General features: G+C 46.3%; 1 protein-coding gene across 13 annotated transcripts in view; it reads left to right on the plus strand.

Annotated features, from left to right (window-relative positions):
* The window catches only part of Ptprt (protein tyrosine phosphatase, receptor type T), a 1,084,941-nt gene that overhangs the window by 1,037,613 nt on the left and 28,090 nt on the right, over window positions 1–19,238 (plus strand). For 7 of the 13 annotated variants that reach the window (XM_026787014.1, XM_026787015.1, XM_026787017.1 and 4 more), the window contains 8 exons: window positions 4,020–4,056; window positions 5,449–5,546; window positions 8,202–8,261; window positions 8,910–9,026; window positions 10,232–10,386; window positions 14,006–14,141; window positions 16,025–16,174; window positions 18,028–18,201. In XM_026787014.1, the coding sequence (XP_026642815.1) occupies window positions 4,020–4,056; window positions 5,449–5,546; window positions 8,202–8,261; window positions 8,910–9,026; window positions 10,232–10,386; window positions 14,006–14,141; window positions 16,025–16,174; window positions 18,028–18,201 (927 nt within the window). The remainder of the gene's footprint in view (window positions 1–4,019; window positions 4,057–5,448; window positions 5,547–8,201; window positions 8,262–8,909; window positions 9,027–10,231; window positions 10,387–14,005; window positions 14,142–16,024; window positions 16,175–18,027; window positions 18,202–19,238) is intronic. The other 6 variants (XM_026787020.1, XM_026787021.1, XM_026787023.1 and 3 more) reach the window with 1 other exon arrangement.

The following is a 19,238-nucleotide window of genomic DNA, read 5'->3' on the forward strand; positions in this document are numbered from 1 at the left end:
GGTTTAGTAAGTTGAGCATCCGAACTGCCTAGGCTCCCCCAAAGGTAGTAGGTTCTTAATGGGTCACTCCTGGCCCTACAATGTATGCTTGAAGCGAGTCAACTTACTAAGACTTCTTGGTGACGCTTCAATGTAGTTCTTATCACTCCCACTTTGCAGATGGGGAAACGGAGACTTGGGGTAATTGAGAAACTGGTCCAATGTCATAGAGATGAGGCACAACCTGGGTATGAACCATAGCTGAATGTCCCAGCCCAGTACTTTTTTCCCCTGGTCCTTCATCTACTCCTACCGCCATCCACAGCGTGCATCTAGTGGACACTCATTTAGCACTTATTGATACGGGCTGGACTAGTTTCTTTCTTTCCTTCCCCACCTTGACTGTGGTCAAGTGGCTATGACAGTCGTAAGGATACAGCATATACATAGTCTTGTGTGCCCAGGTGGACATATTTATCTGGCGTTTAATAGCTAAATGGAAACCCCCATCGAAATGATTTTTCCAGCTATTTACTCAATCTGCAGTAGAGTGAATGTCTGAGTACGTGTAGAACTGAGAAATCTCTGTGTAATATAGACAGCAAATGAAACTGCTTTCAATGCACGTGACTCTAGACAGTGCCAGCACTAATCAGCGCTGTCATTACAAGTCTTTTGCAAGCCTCTAAAAGACAGGAAACCAGGGATTGAGGCTAAGAGCACTGCCCTAGGTCACACAGCTAGACTTTAATTCTCTGCAGAGCTGGAACACAGAGGAACCCCCTCCCTTTCTGTGTAAGAAGTTGACTGTACAGACAGGCCAAATGTCCCTACCGCATGCTGTCCTAATGGGCAGTGTCAGGCCCTGAGCTGGCATCTCAGTGATTAGCATCAGGACTAATGAGACTGCAGTCGTGAATCCCATCCTTGTTGGGCCTGTTGTATACAGGCCTTTCTGATGGCTATCTTTGTAGCTTAGGGTAACTGCCGTAGAGTATCAGGATGCCAAGAGAAAACAAGCTGGCTCACAGGTCTTAACCGGGTAGAGTTTAACAAGTGCCTGGATAATCCTGAGATGGACTAACCAACCAGATTGCGTGGAGTAGCCTGTAGCTAGAGAAGGCAAAGCGATCAAGTTCAGTGGCTGGATAAGAGAATGGGTAATAAAAGTAGTAGCATTACTGTAAGGAGAGGGCTGTCTTGCTCTTGCCAAGGAGAAGCTAACCCCTGCTAATGCAGCAAGGAAGAACCTAGAAGGGCATATGCCCCAACTTCCCACTGGCCTCTTAGCTTTCCCCTTCCCCCCCTACTTAGAAGATGCCCTCTGAATGCCTGAGGACATGGGAGCCTGCTCTGTGGTTTATTTTGTCCCCTCCCATTGCTACAGAGCAGAGTGGGGAAAAGACAATGGGGAAAGAGGCGAGACAAAAAGACACCAAACATAAAAGCACACTCTTATAGTGTTAATCATGATGGGGCAGGTAGCAGGATAATCACAATTGTGAGCCTACCTGAGGCCTCCGTAGAACTATACTCCGTGATCTCCTGGGGATCCCTGAAAACCAACCATGGAGTGGGGGAAGCTATCTCGACTTCACCGCTTTGTCCTGCTCTTCAGCACAGCCCAAAGACAAGAGCTAGTCATCCAAGTTAGAGGACCTTCTCTATAATTGAATCTTGACAATTCATTAGAATGACTCTATTTGGATAATGAGCTGGATGAGGTCAACCTTGCCCGAGCCTCTGGAGGCCGCGGTATGCTGCTCTCTGAACCAGCCCACTGGCCTGTTTGTTTGCACACCCGAAAATGTATTAGCCACTTGAATCTGTTATAAATTACCAGCCTGGAAATAAATATCATATCTGGGTCCCCAGTAAGTAACAGATGCAGGAGTGTAGAGTGAGATAAATGCGTTTTGGATGCAAACCTCTTTCCCATTGCTCACAGACAGATGGAGGCAGGCCCAGCGCTGGTTTGCAGTCAGTCTGTGTGCTGTGTAGGTGGGACTTAAATGAACTGGGAGTTCTTTTAAGGTTAAGAAGTTTTCTTCACTAGCTCTTGGCAAATCCCCAGAGGAGACCCAATTGAGCAACACATTTCCTTTTATCTCCATTGCTAAGGAATCGCTCTCCTGGTTTAAAATTTTCCTCTTTGGGAACTCTGTGAGTTTCTTGAGTCTAGATCAGGTCTTTTTGCCCAGATGCGGCATGGGGGCAGGCATATGGCACACGTGCATTCAGTGGGTCCCCAGGGGCTTCCTGGCCAGGTGGTCTAGTCAAGTCAACAATCGCCAGGTTCACTAAAAAGAGTGATTCACAAAGACATCTGGCATCGACTTCTGGCTTTCACACATATTTACACACATGCACTGATACACACATGCACTGATACACACATGCACTGATACCTCCACACACATGTGCATGCATACACTAACACATGCACACAAAATGGAAGAACAAAAAAATAAATCAGGGGTCGGAGAGGGAAGCAGACAGTTGCCTGGTGCTCAGCCTTCTGGACAGAAATGTGACCACTACTTCTGAAGAAGAGCTCTAAGTCCATGGGCAATGGGGACATTAGTGGGAAGACCAGACAGACTGCTGATGGCATGAAGTGGGATTTCAGGAATGTCAAGAGGCCCAGCCTAGAAGCTAATTAAACCACCACCTCATCAGAAAACATTCCTCTGGTCTATAGCTGAGTCAGTTCCCATGGGTGCTCTACGGAGCCCCCCATCTTCCCTTGGAGTTTCGTAAACCCAGCTTGTAGATGTCTGTGAGCTGCTCCAAAGCAGAGCCTACATCTGGCTGGCTCACTGTTGGGTTGCCATGCGTTGTGCATAGCAGAATGTGCCCCTTTGATGCTTGCTGGTCAAATCTGGAATGATTCCGTAAACAAATGAAAGCATGAAATAGAGCCTCGGCAGGCCAGCCTCACAATGGATGTGTGAGTTTCTTGCCCAGAAATTTCTGCCATTAACTTTCAAGTCCATTTGAAATCTTTCAAACCCAGTTTCTTCCAAGGTCTTAGCCAATGCAAAACCAGACCCATGCATGCATCCCACTGACCAGCCTGTGCAGAAAGCTACACCTCGCTCCACGCTGTGTGTCTCATGACCCAGGAGAAGAAAAGGATAAAAGTTCTTAGTGCTGCTGTTTATGTGCCTGTGTTCACTGGGTCTCTGTGAAGCCCTGCGGAATCTCTCGAGAGAAAGGAGACACATGAGGAAGGAGTTACCTCTGTATCACAGAAGAGCCCATGTCTAAAGTCCTGGGTACTAAGGCTGAAACACAAGATGAGTGTATTGCGGGAGCAGACGCAGCAAGAGAGCTGGGGGGGAAAGTTCCAGATGAGGATGCTATTGTGTAGTTACTATAAGATGAAGCATTTAGACATTGCCATGCAAGTAATGCAGAGTCACTGCAGACTCAGATAAAAACAAAAACCTGACCACCTTGGGTGCATCCCTAGAAGCCACTGCTGCAGGAAGCTTATGAGCTTCAGGAGTAAAAATGGGTTCTTGGAGGACACCAGGAGGTTGAAGCTATGGCCCAGGCCCGCAAAGACTTTGAGAACAGCTGATGAGGGAGATGGCAGAAGAGAGTAGATACAAGAAACCTCATCATTCTGAATTCTGGGGAGCTATTTTCTGCTCCCAAACCTACTCAAAAGACCCCAGAATCTAAGTCTCCTATCCAGCCTGCAGAGCCCTGTCCATCTTGACTTGGAATTAGAGATACACCTTTCCATCCATTTGCTCGTGGAGGAGAGCTCAGTTACTAACATGGGAGGACTCACCTCTGTAGCAACCCTAACAGAGAGGGAAGAAGGGGCTGACGCAGGCTCTGCATCAGCATATATAGCATAAGAGGCCACACCCCAGTAGGCGGGTAACCACAAGCTGTAGGACTTCCTACAGCAATTCCCATTTTGCCTGTGAGAACACCAGGTAGCCAGAAAGAGATGTGTCTTAATATTATGCTGTTTCCAAGCTTTGAATGGAAACCCTTGGTTGTGTTTTCTTCCTATTTTCCAGGGGTACCACCGTCCCCGGCACTACATTGCAACCCAAGGTAAGTGTCTTGGAGTGACCTCAAGGTTATCTAGGAAGAGGTATTTTTTAAAATCAGGGTAAGCCTTATTATCTACTTTTCCTCTCTCTGTTATCCCAACACTCTTTGTCCACTAAATGGTCTGGCTTCTCCTGAAGGAAGGGGATTAACTTTTGTAGACAGGGAAGCCAGAGAGACAGGGCAGCAAAGCCTCCACCCGTCTTTGAAGAGCAAGGAGAGGACATGTTTGACCTAGACTTTCAGCAGAAATGGTTGTCACTAGGAAATATTATTCAGAGGGAAGGGACCACGTGAGGGGTGACCAGAGAAAAGCCTCAGTGGGTACCCAGCAGACGTTCCCATCCCTCCAGTGAGTGCAAGTCCACAAGAGAGATGCAGCCCATTGCCCCGGGAAGCAGTGTGGCAGTATGCTATCAGAAGGTTTAAAAATGATGATGCCTTTTGCAGCCTCCTGGGGGAAGTCCTGCAGATAATTATATGTGTGGACCTTGACATATATCAAAAGCATTCTTCACAATGTTATCGTGTCATCTGCAATAGGAAAAAGTGAAAAAATCCTAAATGCCCAATAGCAGACAGGTTGTTAAATAACGTATGGCATCTCCATGTTGTAGAAAGCGCTGTAGCTTTGAAATATATTATTTTTGATGATATGAAAATAGACTTATAATAAACCTGGTGCTTATTGCAGAAAATGCATATGTACAAACAAAACACAGAAAAATGCTATTCAAATTTTCTTTCAAATGCATGAACTGCTTTTGTAATTTTAAAATTGATAAAGACCCAGGATATTAAGAATTGTTTCCTAGGCAATTGCTTTGGACTGTCAGATCCTATCTCCTATTCCTTGGTTTTTCTGCCCTTTTCCTGTTTTTCTTTCTTTTGTACTTTCTGTGCTTTAACCCTCTCCTTCCTGGTCAAACTTCAGATTATTGTCTCTGACATTTGTCAAACTCAGAACTCGGGACCCTCTTGCTTTTGGCAGCTCTACCCTCCCTACCCTAGTTCCCTTGCATCTCTCATTGAGATCCCGCTGTCTAATCTCTGCAACCCCACCCCCTCCCCCGGACACGATAGTCCAGATAAAGTAGTGGATCCAGAAAAAGTGGAGCTGCTGGGCTGAGCATGAGGGTGAGGGCAAGGGTGAGGCGGATGCTGCAGACCACAGATACCAGAAAAGTAGGGGTTTTTCCCCTTATCTGTGCTCTGCTCTGCCCCCAACAGACTCACACCTCCAGCCTCAGTCTTAACTCCCTGGTGTTTCACTTAGGCCCCCCAGCCTCACTCTTACCCACCTAGGTTGAACCCTGATTAAACAGTCGAGAGGCAAACCACTCAGCATCCACTTTGGACCCACAGCCTCTAACCCATCGCCTTCTCTGTTGCCAGGTCCAATGCAAGAGACTGTGAAGGACTTTTGGAGAATGATCTGGCAGGAAAACTCTGCTAGCATCGTCATGGTCACAAACCTCGTGGAAGTGGGCAGGGTAAGCATCTCCTTCAGTCATGTGGGCAGAGGGTGGTGGAGATACACCCTGGGGTGCCTGCCGTCTGCACTGTGCCACCAGCTTCCTAAGCAGTAGCACCTCTTTACGGCAGCCTATAGGGATGGGAGATACCTTACTCTATTTCACATATGAGCAGTGCTCTACCCCTTCAAGTCTCCCATCCCATTTCTATCCTCTCTCTCCACTGATAACATCATCTCATGCATTTTGAGGAGATTAAAACCATTGGGCGGGAACTCTCTCACCAACACATCCCAAACCTATAATCTTACTCGCATTGCAGCCATGTTCACAACCTTCCCTTCTGCTCTCAGATTTAGCCATGAGAAAGGGCTGTTTCTATTGATTCCAAAAGGTTGAATATTGGCCATTTGTTATGACCAAGCCCAACATGACAAACACTTAAGTTTCTGCCCTTGATAGGTGACCCTCTGAGAGGTCACTGCAAGCCCTTCCTTGTTCACCTCCCTTCCTCGTCTTTTAGCCCAACATTCTTTTTCCGTTAAAGAACCTGGCCTTGCCTAAAAGAAGAGAATGAACTTGTACTAGCAAAGAAGCCAGAGGGACGGGGCAGGAAAGCAACCAGGAGTCCCCAAGAAGCAAGGAAGTGACACATTCAGCTCTGAAGGGAGGCTGCAGGGACCTGTCACTAGGATATATCGTTAGGAGGAAAGGAACCAGGCAGGGCAGATCAGACATATTAATATCCTCAGGCGCAACCCAACAAGGCCCAGAGATTTTCTCATATTCCCTTTTCATTTGAAATATAAGACTCTTCTTCATTGCCAAATTATTTCACCTCAGCATGTGAATATGCTCAGTAATTTCCATCTCAGAGGGACAAAAACCACCACCAAATGAGTCACGAAACAAAAACTAAAACCGTGAGCCTGCTAAAGAGAGGGGCGGGATGGGGGAGGACTGACAGCCGTAATAGAAAGGCAGGGGAGGAAGAGTAATCTGAATAAATCATATTTGTGTACAAAATTGTCAAATAACAAAATTAATGACTAAAAAACGATTAGAAACATTTTTAAAGCCAAACAAAGGTACCTCTCCTGTTCCCGTGTTTCTGCTGCATCTCGAGGACTCAGAGGCCTTGTGTCTCCTCCCGGGTCTCCTCTATCCACCTCCACATGGCAGGTATCTCCATTCCACCAGTGACACTGTCAGCATCACTGCCTCGGTGTTGACAAACCCAGGCTCCACATCTCTCTCTTCATCTGTCTTCTCTCAGCAGCATCTCACCCTCTCCTGCCTGCTCTTCCTTCCCTGACTGTGAAACCTCATCAGGGTTCAGGCCTCTGTCTCTCTCCGTTCTATCTAGATTGGGTCTAGGTTGTCCTTAGCCAGAGCTTAGAAATGGGACCACTGTTTCCAACCTTGCCTCTGCCTCTTTGATTAACTGTGGCCTGCGGGTGGATGGGTGGGCTGCACTGGAGAAAGCCGATGTACAAATATCTAGACTCAACGGACTCCCATACTGTAGACAAACTACACAAGAGTGGTCGTCAGGTCAGTTTTTATAGATAATCTGGAGAAAGTGTCCTGGTCACAGAAGTGCAGAAGAAAAGGGCTGTCACGGTGTACTGAAAGAGCATGGACCTTAATAGTGGATCAGGGCCAAGTGGGACTTTATCCTTGTGCTTTTACCTCTATCTGGCCCTGTTCCCCCATTTTACAGATGAGGCGCGGGTGCCAAGGGGTAAAGACCTGAATCAATTAGCTCTCTTCTCACTCTTGACATTCATCCTAGTACTTGTAAGCCCATTGTTTAGACTGCACCCACTGTTCGGCTGCCTCCACCCAGGGACCGCAGCTCCAGAGGGAAGCAAAGGAAGCCCAGGGTTTGAGAACTCCAGCACATTCTATATTCTGAGACAAATTCTCCCCGTAATGGGGCGATGGACTGTGGATTGAAACTGAACTTGCAAGGAAGAGAAGGTTCTTAATGTAACTCCTGCTAGTGGCCAACTGACACAATGATTGTGCAAGGCAATGTTCTTGGTTATGACACAGACAGCTGGGTTTGGTCCTTCACTCCATCCCTTGCCAGCTGTTGACTTTGAGCAGGTTCCTTGGCTTCCCCATGTTTAAATCCTCATCTGTAAAATGTGGGTGAGCATACCATCTAAGGTTATGGTGACATCAAATTAAAACAATATATACAAATAGGTCAAAGAACACTTATAGCAGGCAGTGCTAGACAAGGTAAGTATCGGCTCTCATTAGCCAAAGGAATCTAATGCTTTCCATGAGGGTCTTAGCTCTAAAGTCTTAGAATCAAGCAATATTCTGCAAACCCTGGTGCATTCTCCGTGTTTCCCTAAGTGGGTTCCATGGGATGCTAGTCTGCAGGCTGGCTAGTGAGCAGAGGGTTCCATGGTTAAATATGTTTGGGAAATGCTGTGTCCTCTGTCCCTGTTGGAGAGTCCTAAGATATTTAACAGCATTAGTGCCTCTGAGGATCTAAGTCATGTTTTAGCAAAGCAGCTTGTTTAACTTTGTTGAAACAGCATTTCCCAAACTCATTTGACCACAAAACCTTTTTGTGTTTGTTTTGTTTTGTTTGTTTCTTGTTTTTTTGTTTTTGTTCTATTTTTTGTTTTGTTTTGTTTACCTAACACCTATTAGCACCCAGCGGAACACACTGTGGGAAATGCCACGCTAGGCCGTGCGTCGTCCCCCGGAATGGTAATAACACTTTTGCTATTTTAAAGGGGGAAAACCATGATTTCTTTTGCTCTCTGTGGAACTTAAAGTCAAACGTGGGGACTGCTTGCTGGTAGCATAGGTACCCACTGCTGGGGCAGAGAGCAGTGGCACATCTTCCCTTGGAGCTCAGAACTGTCTGTCTCTTCCCCAGCAAAGAGCCTTTCTCCTTCCACTTCCCAGTGACCCTCTCCTCAACCCTTCTGCTTCTACCTCCTCGCTGGTACTTCTCATCCTTGTTCAGATAATAATGCTCAGCATCCCCGGGCTGACACAGTAGGAAATGACCACGTCACCATCTCCAGTACTATTATTCATCGGCTACGTGGGCATGATACGCCTCCCGTCTTACCTAGTTCTTTCTCATGGCTTAGGGTAGCAATGCACTAGAAAACCACCAGGAGCTGTAAGAGAAGAAACCTCTGTCATTTGTAACTGATCCCAGTGACTCGAGTTAGGCCCAGTATCATTTGCTGATCCCTGACCGCTAAGCGCCCCATGGGCTGAAAGGCCTCCAAAGTCACCCTTGGGTTTATTTGGATGGGAAAACCAAAGGAGTTGGCTTCTCATGTTTGGCACTGTTTATGCATTCTCTTCCCTATCCTTTCCCTGTCTCTCACTTGGCCACAGGTAAAGTGTGTGCGATACTGGCCAGATGACACAGAGGTCTATGGAGACATTAAAGTCACCCTAATTGAAACAGAGCCCCTGGCAGAATATGTCATCCGCACCTTCACAGTCCAGAAGGTAAGTTTCCCTTTCTGTGAGTACTCCCTCTTCCAAGTCCGTTAGTTGATGGGGCTACTCATCCAGACAGTAGAGACCAAGGGTCTGATTTGTACCCAGCTACACACTTGACATGATAAACAGAATGGTAATCAGAGTTGATATGGTCATGTAGTGGATTCATCAACTAGAGAGAGAAACAGAAGGGATATATTGTGATAAGAGCCATAGGGACCAAAGGATGGAGAAAGAACCTACAGAAGCACCACTACATACCCCTAGGACTGAAGTGGCTTATAGAATGCAGAAAATTGGAGGCTGAAAAGGCTCCAGTCAAGGAAAGCATGGGAGGAATAATATCCTTGGCCAAGTGTCAAGAACATAGCATGGTGGGCAAAAAGAAGCCAGCATTTTCCAGGCTGGGAATCTAGTCTGGGCCCCATTTCAACCAGGGGCAATTTGGTTCTCGGGTGGATATCCATCCCTGTCTGAAGGTGTCAGAACATCACAGCTTGAGAGAGGGTGTTTTGTTACTGACACCTAGTGGGTGGAGGCCAGTAGTGCTGCTAGAGAATCCACAACACACAGGATAAAGTCAAAAGAGTGACTGGGACATCACCAATACTTAATATAAATGCCAGCTTTTATTTTCACTACTGCATTCCCAGGCCTCAGTCAAGGAGGCCTCTTCTAAGAAGCCTTCCCAGGTTTCTCCTCCCCTCTAATCTTGTTAGATAATTCCTTTGTACACTCTGGTCAGATGATCGACATAGGAGTCTCCCTCTTCCTCACCCACTGGGGCCATGAGCTATTCCAGGGGCAGGAGCTGTGGCTTAAATTCTCCCTTCCTAGTGCCTAGCGCATGTCCAGGAAAAGATGGCCCTGGGTGAGTATCACTTAACTTGAGATGAACAGTAAAGTTGATGTTTCATAGCACCAGCTAGGAATTGCTCTGAATGTCTGCAAGACATGCAAGCAAAGTTCTCATACACATAAAAATAAATAAGTTAATTAATTTTTAAAAGGTTCTTCAAAAAATGACTGGTTTCACAATTCCAGAAGTAACTGAGCTCCTGGGAGCTAACACCCATTAACCCAGCGAGGGCCTCCTTTCCCCATGTAGCAGAGAGGACCATTCCTCAGTACCACAGCCCCTACTCCCCCATGGAGCTCAGGGGGTACATGAGGGCGTCAGGTGGAGGAACAGAGTCCCTTTCTCTCCTCAGAAAGGCTACCACGAGATCCGGGAACTCCGCCTCTTCCACTTCACCAGCTGGCCTGACCATGGTGTTCCCTGCTATGCCACAGGCCTTCTGGGCTTCGTCCGCCAGGTCAAGTTCCTCAACCCCCCAGAAGCCGGGCCCATAGTGGTCCACTGCAGGTGAGTCAGTCCTCCATCCCCATTCTGCAATCAGCTGTACCTCCGGATTTGTTCCCCATACTGTCCCATGGCTTTTGTTTCTTCCTTTAAGATTCCTCCTCCTATAAACCAGAGCCCAGCCACCTTCTGAGAAGACCTGGGTCCCTAGTGGCAGTAGGGGTTATGTTACCATTATGAATGTTGTCCCAGAGACACAGGTGGACTCGGCATCACCTGCCATGCCTGCTATGTAGATCTGGCCAAATTATTTCACTTCCCACCCAAGCTTGAGAATTGAATAGTACCCTCTTACCATTCCCATTTTACAGATGGGGAAACTAAGGCACGGACATGAGAAAGAGGTGGGAAATGTCAAGGCTGGGACAGTTGACATGTTCTCTGGGGCTTCCTAGCAGCAACCTGACATGGGATATCTTGGTATAAGCATGCATCTCTTCGCTTCCACTATTTTTAAAATCAATTGCTGGCCTGCAGGGTCCCTAATAGAGAGCAAGTGGTCAGCATCAGCTTTCCCTTATTACAGAGATGGGAAATTTTCAGCTTTGACCTAGAAAGTCACATTGAACATAAGTGGCATTGAATCCTCCTAAATGGAGATGAAGTATCGTGTCAAGGGCGTTTAGAATTGTAGGAAGGTAGATGTCCAGACCTGAAGGCCAAAGAGTCTGTATTCCCCTCCTTCCTACGCCCCTCTATTTCAGTATGTCCTTGGGCTCAGCATGTCTTCTTCTACCTTGAATGCTCAGGCCATCTCATCCTTCCTGACAATGTCTGTGTCCGCCAAGAAGTCAGGGAAGACACTATGCATGTCTCAGACCCAGCCCCTCCCTGTGTGAAAATCTCCCACACAGCATCCCTTTGTGTTCTCCACAGTAGTGGAGACACATCCACATTTCAAAGGTAGAAACCTCTGCACTGTCTGGATGTTTGGCATGGATTTTCTGCTTTGCCCTTCATTGTAAGCACAGAGGAAAAGGTGCATTTGTGTTGAAGCCTGATATCCCCAACTGCAGGCGGAGTTCAGGAGGAAGAGAGGAAAGGAGATGATGGCAAATATTCACCATACCCTCTGCCACGTGCAGTACTGTATGTGATGGCCTGTTCCTGCGTCTCCATAACAAGACACTGTAAAGCATCTAAGCAGAGTGGTACCTACTCCTGGAGCTGTTATGGTTTGGCTAATGCACACTAAGTGTCTGAAAGAATTCTAAACATAATAAGCACTTAAATCCACCACTCTTGCTGCCTCTTAAGGTCATCCAGCACCCCAGGTGGGGTTAACAAATTCTTTCAGACAGGAAATGTGTCTTGCTCATCTTCCTATGCCTACTCTTAATCTTGGCATCCAGGGCATCATGGATGCTCTGTAAATATTTGTGGATTACAAGTAGCCAGGCACAAAACTGAGCAATTTACATGCGTTATACTTCTAAAATATAATTTAATGCAATTTACATATATTGTAATATTAATACTAAGAGGTATTTTTTATTTTATGAATGAGAACAGTGAAACCCGTAGAGATGAAGTCATTTGCCCAAGGTCACACAGCTAGTCAGTAACAGAGCCAATATTTAATCTCAGGGATCTCAAATATCATGTGTCTAACTACTGTCTTATTCTAGGAAAAAAATACACACACACATACATACACATATACATACACATGAATATACACACATACCCACACAAATACATACACATATATGCACACATATACATACACATTTATACACACATACACATATACATACACATGAATACACAAACATACCCACACAAATACATACACATATATACACACACATACACATACACATACACATTTATACACACATACACATGAATACACAAACATACACATATACATACACATGAATACACAAACATACCCACACAAATACATACACATATATACACACATACACATTTATACACACTACATACACATGAATACACACACACAGCTTAGACTTTTCAAAAACTCTTCTAGGAGGCACGAACTGAGACTCACAAACACCAGACACCTTACTCTCTCATACTGTAGACCTTACTCTCAGATACACTAGCCTAGATTGAAAACTAGTGATGCTGCTTCATTCCCATGTGATATGTTGAAGATGCTGCTTGGAGAACAGATGAGTGTGTGTGTGTGTGTGTGTTTGTGTGTGCGCGCGTGCACGCGTGTTTTAATAGACCTCTTCCCAGGCTCCTGAACCCATTCTATTGAGTCCCTTTTAAATGGGTCTGGAGTGCACTGGGGACAGGTATTTTGGGGCATGAGTAAGGCAAGCTCCACTCAGTTCAAGCCATGGTGGTTTATCAGTGAAGACTGCTCCCAAGGGTTTGGTTTCCAGATCACTAATATGCGGGTCCCTGCTGGCCTAGGCTTCTTGGACCTATCAGCCAGTGATGCTTTTGTATCTTATTCCATCCATCCATTTCCTTGCATTTCCTTTGATTTCTGCATTGTTCAACAAAGACGTTTGTTTCCATGGGGTAAGGAAAGGGTGAAACCACTGCCAATGTGGACTTCCTTGACTCTCTGCCCTCCTTTCTATTCCAAAACTGTGCACAGTGCAGGCCAGTGTTTTATGATTCAGCCCTATTGTTTGATAACCCAGAGTTGATCTGGGGAGATCTGGCTGTGTTCCAGAGGTTCTTGTGACTCTGGGCCATTTTCTGTCTGATCCTATTAAAGCATGTCAGTAATCAGAAGCTGATCATATGTCAGAGAACCTGGTGCCTGATGAGGATCTCGAGACTGTCAGCTACTCTAGTTTGATGATGTGCCTGGCTCATGTCCCTGAGGAAGTCAGCACAAATGGGTCAAGTGCAAGGCCTTGAATAGGGGACGCCAGATCAGCTCTCTGCCTTTAGACACAGCTCGGGCTCTCTGATCTCTGCTCCCTCACTCATGTCTTCTCTATAACCTCTGCCCTCTTCTTAGTTCTGTCTACCAACCCATTTGCTGACATGAAAAAGGGCACATGAAAGAAGAGGAGAAAAAGGGAAAAGACATATTTACCAGGAAGGTTCTAGTATGCCAGGCATTAAAAAGTGTTTTACACTATACCACCTGGACTATATCCATTAGATGCGGAGCCTACAGGCACACCTACTATAAAATCTTGCATTACACGTTATAAATCTTATTGAGAAAGGTAGTAGGAATTCTAGACTGCCTGGGGGAATGCTCGGCTCTCCCATTTGCCCGCTCTATGACGTCAGGCTCTAAGCTCTCTGTGCCTCAGCTTCTCACCTATGAAATAGGGTAAGACATGTCTCTGTCCCCTCATAGGGAAGTCCATAGACGTATTGGTAAAGCACAACAATTAATTAATTGTAAGCACTAATTAAGCATTTGCTAAGTAAGTACAATAAAGTAAGTCCCCCAAAACAACCACAGTGGTAAACATTACTCTCCCATTTAATAAAGAAAATTGTGATCACTTGTTCAGCATAGCCGAGGAATTTGGAGGCTCCAACCCTTCCCTCTGACTTCTACAATACACAGTGTTTCACCAAGGCTTTCGAGACAGGGTTAGATGGTAGGGGCCTTGTCACCCTATTTCATCCCATCTTTAGATCCCTAACACACAGCAAACTTCTCTTCCAGTGCTGGAGCCGGGAGGACTGGCTGCTTCATTGCCATTGACACCATGCTCGACATGGCTGAGAATGAAGGGGTGGTGGACATCTTCAACTGCGTGCGTGAGCTACGGGCACAGAGGGTCAACCTGGTGCAAACAGAGGTTAGTCCTAGGGCACCCAGTCAGCTAGTTTACTGATAGCTTGGCCAAAGAGAAGCGTGGTAGGACAGAGGCTCAGTAGTGGAGAAGTCATACAAAAAGGATGTACCTTCACAAGTATTAGTACAGAATGAATACGTAGCTTGCTCTGGTGAGATGTCCCAGCCAATCCTGAGAGTCTGTGGTGCAGGAACTTCTGGTAGCAATAACTGTTGAATCCTCTATCTCTGCAGTCATCCAAGTAAGACTGAATGGCAGTGGTCAGGTATAGTAGTCCAGCCTTTGGTGCAGGGATGGAGAGGAAGAGGGAGTACTGGTGCTGATGGAATGCCTGCTCTGTGCCAAGCGCCCAGTCATTCCTTGATGGAAATAGCTTCATCAACAAAGTACACTTCTTTAAGGTTTATTTATTTTATTTTATGTGTCTGAGTGTTTTGCCTTTATGTATGTAAGGGCACCACATGAGTGCCTGATGCTCACAGAGGTCCAAAGACCCTGTTGGAACTCCTAGAGCTGGAGTGACCATAGTTAGGAGCCACCAGGTAGGTGCTGGGAACCAAACCCTGGTCCTCACTAAGAGCAGCAAGTCCTCTTTACTACTGAGCCATCTCTCCAGCCCCAAGTTCCTGAGAACTTTGACTTGACCTAGGGGCTATGGATTGCTAGAGAGGCATATACAACCCTTAACCTCGAGGAAAGGCAGATGCCCAGGTTCATTTCTGTCTAGCTAGAGAGCCCAGTCTCTGAGGATAATGTAAGTAAGGCTGTCTGAAGTGTTGTCACCTACAGTGAGCCAAGAAATGCACATTATTGTGTCTAGGATCCTTCCCCTACTCTTCACATCCCATGGCATGTCTCCTTCTCACAGCTCCACTCTATCCGTGGGAAGGACATCAAGAAATTATATACTAAGTCTTCATATGGATAAAAACCAAGTGGTTTGTCCTGAACCACTCTCTCTTGTTAATCAGATTTTCTCTCTATCCCACTCCTGAATGCCTTGGGTTGTTGTTCGTGCATTGGGTTCACCTTTTGGTTCTAGTAAAAACTGTGGATGTCCTAGCAGATCTAGAAGCCATGGGAGCTGCACTCGTATCAGCCCTGATATCCATGACTCTAGGTACGGCAGTCCCTGCAATGCTCATCGAAAGCTTCATCACACTGGACTCTGCTGCAGGCTCTGAGAAACTCACAGGCTAATTCCCAAGCCTATAACACTAGAGCCAAGATGACGGCACTATCTGTGCTTAAGGCCATGCCTGTAGAGGACAGTTAGAGTAGGCAGAGTCAGACACATGACCCTCACTGTCGGGCATGGAGACATACTTAAATATAAATATATCAAGATAAGTTCAAATAAAACACTTTATTTAAAAGGGTCAAATTTTTGTTGAATGATGCGCAACAAATACTTATAAATATCCACAATTAACAATAAACTTATGTTCAGCAGATTTAAAGGCATTCTGGTGGTTGAGTGGGAAGTGGGATGGGAAGGAAGTGAGAGAACACTAAATACGCTCCAGGAAGTAGGAAGAAAATCCTCCCCAAAGAAAAGCAGGTTTTTCTGCAGCAAGCAGCTTCTGGATGAAAGCTGGGAACATGAGCAGAACCTCCAGGGCGTCTGCAGTGACACGTGCTCAAGTTTCTCATTCTTATCAGTGGCTCGGCTGTTCCATCTTATACAAGGGCAAAAAACGCTCCACAGCTCAATCACCGTGAAACACGGTGACTTAGACCTTTGGGTTACAGGATATAAAACTAAGGATTCTGCAGAATAAATCATGCCCTTTTCTCATTGCTACAAGATTCATTCGATGTGGACAAAATGCTCGCAAACAGCGATCCTCACCTGGAGCGCTCTTCCCCTCCTCTTGACCTTGCAGGAGCAGTATGTGTTCGTGCATGACGCCATCCTGGAAGCATGCCTCTGTGGCAATACCGCCATCCCTGTGTGTGAGTTCCGCTCTCTCTACTACAACATCAGCAGGCTGGACCCCCAGACTAACTCCAGCCAGATCAAAGATGAGTTTCAGGTATGGGCAAAGCCGAGGTCCAGGGACTTAGCTGCTCTGGGATGTCCTAACAATGTTCCATCGTCTGGACGACTTATATGGCAGGCATTTGCTTGTCATGCTTCTGGAAGCAGTGAAGCCCAAAAGCAAACAGCCAGCAAATCTAGTATCTGGGGAGGGCTCAGACATCAATGTAGTTTGTGAGTAGCTGCGTCCTTAGAGTTTCATATGGTGGAAAGCGGAGGAGCAAACATGCAAACACTTGTGTGTCTTTCCATAGGGACACTGATCCCATTCATGAAGACTCCACACTGATGATGCAATTACTTCCTACAGCCCCCAGCCCCTCCTCATCTGCCCCATTGGGAGCTGGTATAGTAGCATCTGTGTGGGGGGAAATGTATGCATTTAATCTATAGCAATGACCCAAGCAACTTAATTCACATTGTGGGCCTTTCTTGATGAGATTGATGTGTGTGTGTGTGTGTGCTTTCAAGCCTAAAGCGCCCAGCAGCTGTGGAGAGCTTTTCACACCATCAGATTGCACAGTCATTAGCAACTATTAGCCAATCACTCAATGACGGCTGACACTTGTTTTTGTGCTGTGATTATGCTATTGAACTGAGGTCTTGGTTAATTCTTGTTGATGTTGTGGAATGGACAGAAGTTTACGCACTGATGTTGGTGTGAATTTCAAGCTTCTTTGACTCTGGAGAGACTGTACCCACCCCCACCCCCGCCCCAGTGTTCTCTCCACAAATTCTTTAAACCCATCATCTGGCCTTGGGTGCTTGTTGGAAATGAAGATTCCCACCCAAACCTACTGAATTAGAATGTGCGATTTAACAGGATCTCAGGGGCATTTATTTATGTGCAAGATAAGCTTTTAACCATCTTACAGCATGGCTCAGATATGGCAGATTCACACGTTGGAATCCGGATGGTCAAAACTAAAGCTCTGATCTGAGAGGCCCAGATATAAATGACTGAGCAGAGAACTAAAGACCTGAACATGGATCACCGATAAATGCTAGAATTCAGACCTTTATCCATGGCCAAAACCTGAGTAATGGAGCTGTAAGAACTGGGCAGGAAGAAACAAGCAAATCCCAGGCTCAAAGTTTTCCAGTCAGGCTAATATTTTAGGAATCATTTAAACAAATAATCTTTGTTGTCTCAGAGACAGCATGCCAAGTGACAGAGAGAGGAAAGGCACAGAACCCTGGTCATTGCACACAGGACCTTCTATTGGCTGGAGCAGCCATGGTCCCTCACTGGGTGACAACTTGCTCTACAGAGCACAAGCCTTATAATTTTGTAGACCTACTAATTTGCCCCACAAGGACCCTTGCCCACCCTGAGGAGAGCATCCTAGCATCCATCCATCCTCCTACAACTGAGACACTTCCATCGCTGAGAAAAGTGCTGGAAAAATCACTTCCTTCTTGCCGTGGCAATTCAAGTGGTGTTAAACATTCATTAGAGATTCTCAACGCCATTCCCTGCCATATGCCCTTCTGGCTGGCCCTCCTTTAATGCTGTGCTAGCTCAGCTGAACAACAGTTCAAATGGTTGGCAGGTGTTGTCAGCCCATGTCTTAGCCCGTGTGTGGGCATGCTGCAGCTGCAGCCTTGGCATCTTGAAGGTGTCACAAAGCTCCTGGAAAAGTCTCTTAGCACAAAAGTCCTGTGCCTATATGCAGGATATAAAAGACTATCACGGTCATGGGAGAAGCATGAGTGCAGGGAAAACAATGGCAGGGTCAAGCTTGGAGGGTAAAGACCGGCGAGTTAAGCTAAACTGGGATATCCGTCTCCTTTGCTCAGACACAGCCTCCTGTGTATTACCCCTCCACTCCTTTATATGCCCCACAGACACTCAACATTGTGACACCCCGAGTACGGCCTGAGGACTGCAGCATCGGACTCTTACCCCGGAACCATGATAAGAATCGGAGCATGGATGTCCTGCCTCTGGACCGCTGCCTGCCCTTCCTCATCTCAGTGGATGGAGAGTCCAGCAATTACATCAATGCAGCACTGATGGATGTAAGCTGAGCCCTGGCAGGAAGGCCCTGGCTGCCATTACAGAAAAGGCTTTTCCCCAAGGTGGAGATGGCTGAATCCCAGAACCTTGACCCTACTGGTCACCTTGTTTCTAACTGCTGGCCTTTGAAACCATTTCCCCCAATTCCCTCCTCAAGCCTCATGTCGAAACCCAAGTTCATTGTGTGCTTTTAGCTCTTTGACTTAAAGAAGGTGGAAAGAATAGATCAAACACTGAAGAAAAACAAATCCCAAGCTCAAGTCGATAGTTCTGTCGTGCAAGATGCTGTGTCCCACAGAAATGGCTCAGCCAGAAGTTCAGGTCTGGCCACATTCCCCAGAGTTTGAGACCTCAGGAGATAAGATGTGGTGTATCCTCTTGGGATCCCTGCTGGAATTTAGTCCCTCAGATAATTCCTTTGTGAGGCAAAGAGGAAGACAGCACACAGTAGATGATCAGTAAATGGCTAGCGGGCAGTGATTGGGCATATTAAAAGAATCAAGAAGAGAAACAGGCCATGGACCTTAAGGCATCAACTTCTGCTTCCTCGACAGCATGTCCAGTGTTCCCATTCCTCTGCCTCACACGTCTCCCTCCTGGGTCTTGGGGCATCTTTTAGCTGTTATCATTGCACCTTCAGGATACACAGATGCTTGCAGTGCTATGACCCACAGACTAAACTGTCTGTCTCATCCATGCTCCTTTCAGCAGGAGAGACTCGGTCAGACTGAGGAGGATTTGCTCAGGGTATCATAGAGAGCTGGAGCTAGACTTAGAGTTCCTAGCTCCCACCCTAGAAAAAAGATACTATAGGGTCAATACCTAGCTAAGGTGTAAAAAAAAAACCTTCCCTGGCTTTGGCTCACAGGTGCTTATATTTTCCATGGAAGCCTGGCTGAGTGCAGAAGCAGGGAGCCTTTGTGTGGATCATGTTAAGTAGCTGGAATTGCTGAAAGAGGAAGACTTCTGATATTAGCTTAGGGTCACCTTCTAAGATTTTTCTATTGCTCCTTTTCTGTCTGTCTGTCTCTCTCTCCCT

Source organism: Microtus ochrogaster, linkage group LG8, assembly GCF_000317375.1.
Source record: "Microtus ochrogaster isolate Prairie Vole_2 linkage group LG8, MicOch1.0, whole genome shotgun sequence".
In the NCBI taxonomy this organism is placed as follows: domain Eukaryota; kingdom Metazoa; phylum Chordata; class Mammalia; order Rodentia; family Cricetidae; genus Microtus; species Microtus ochrogaster.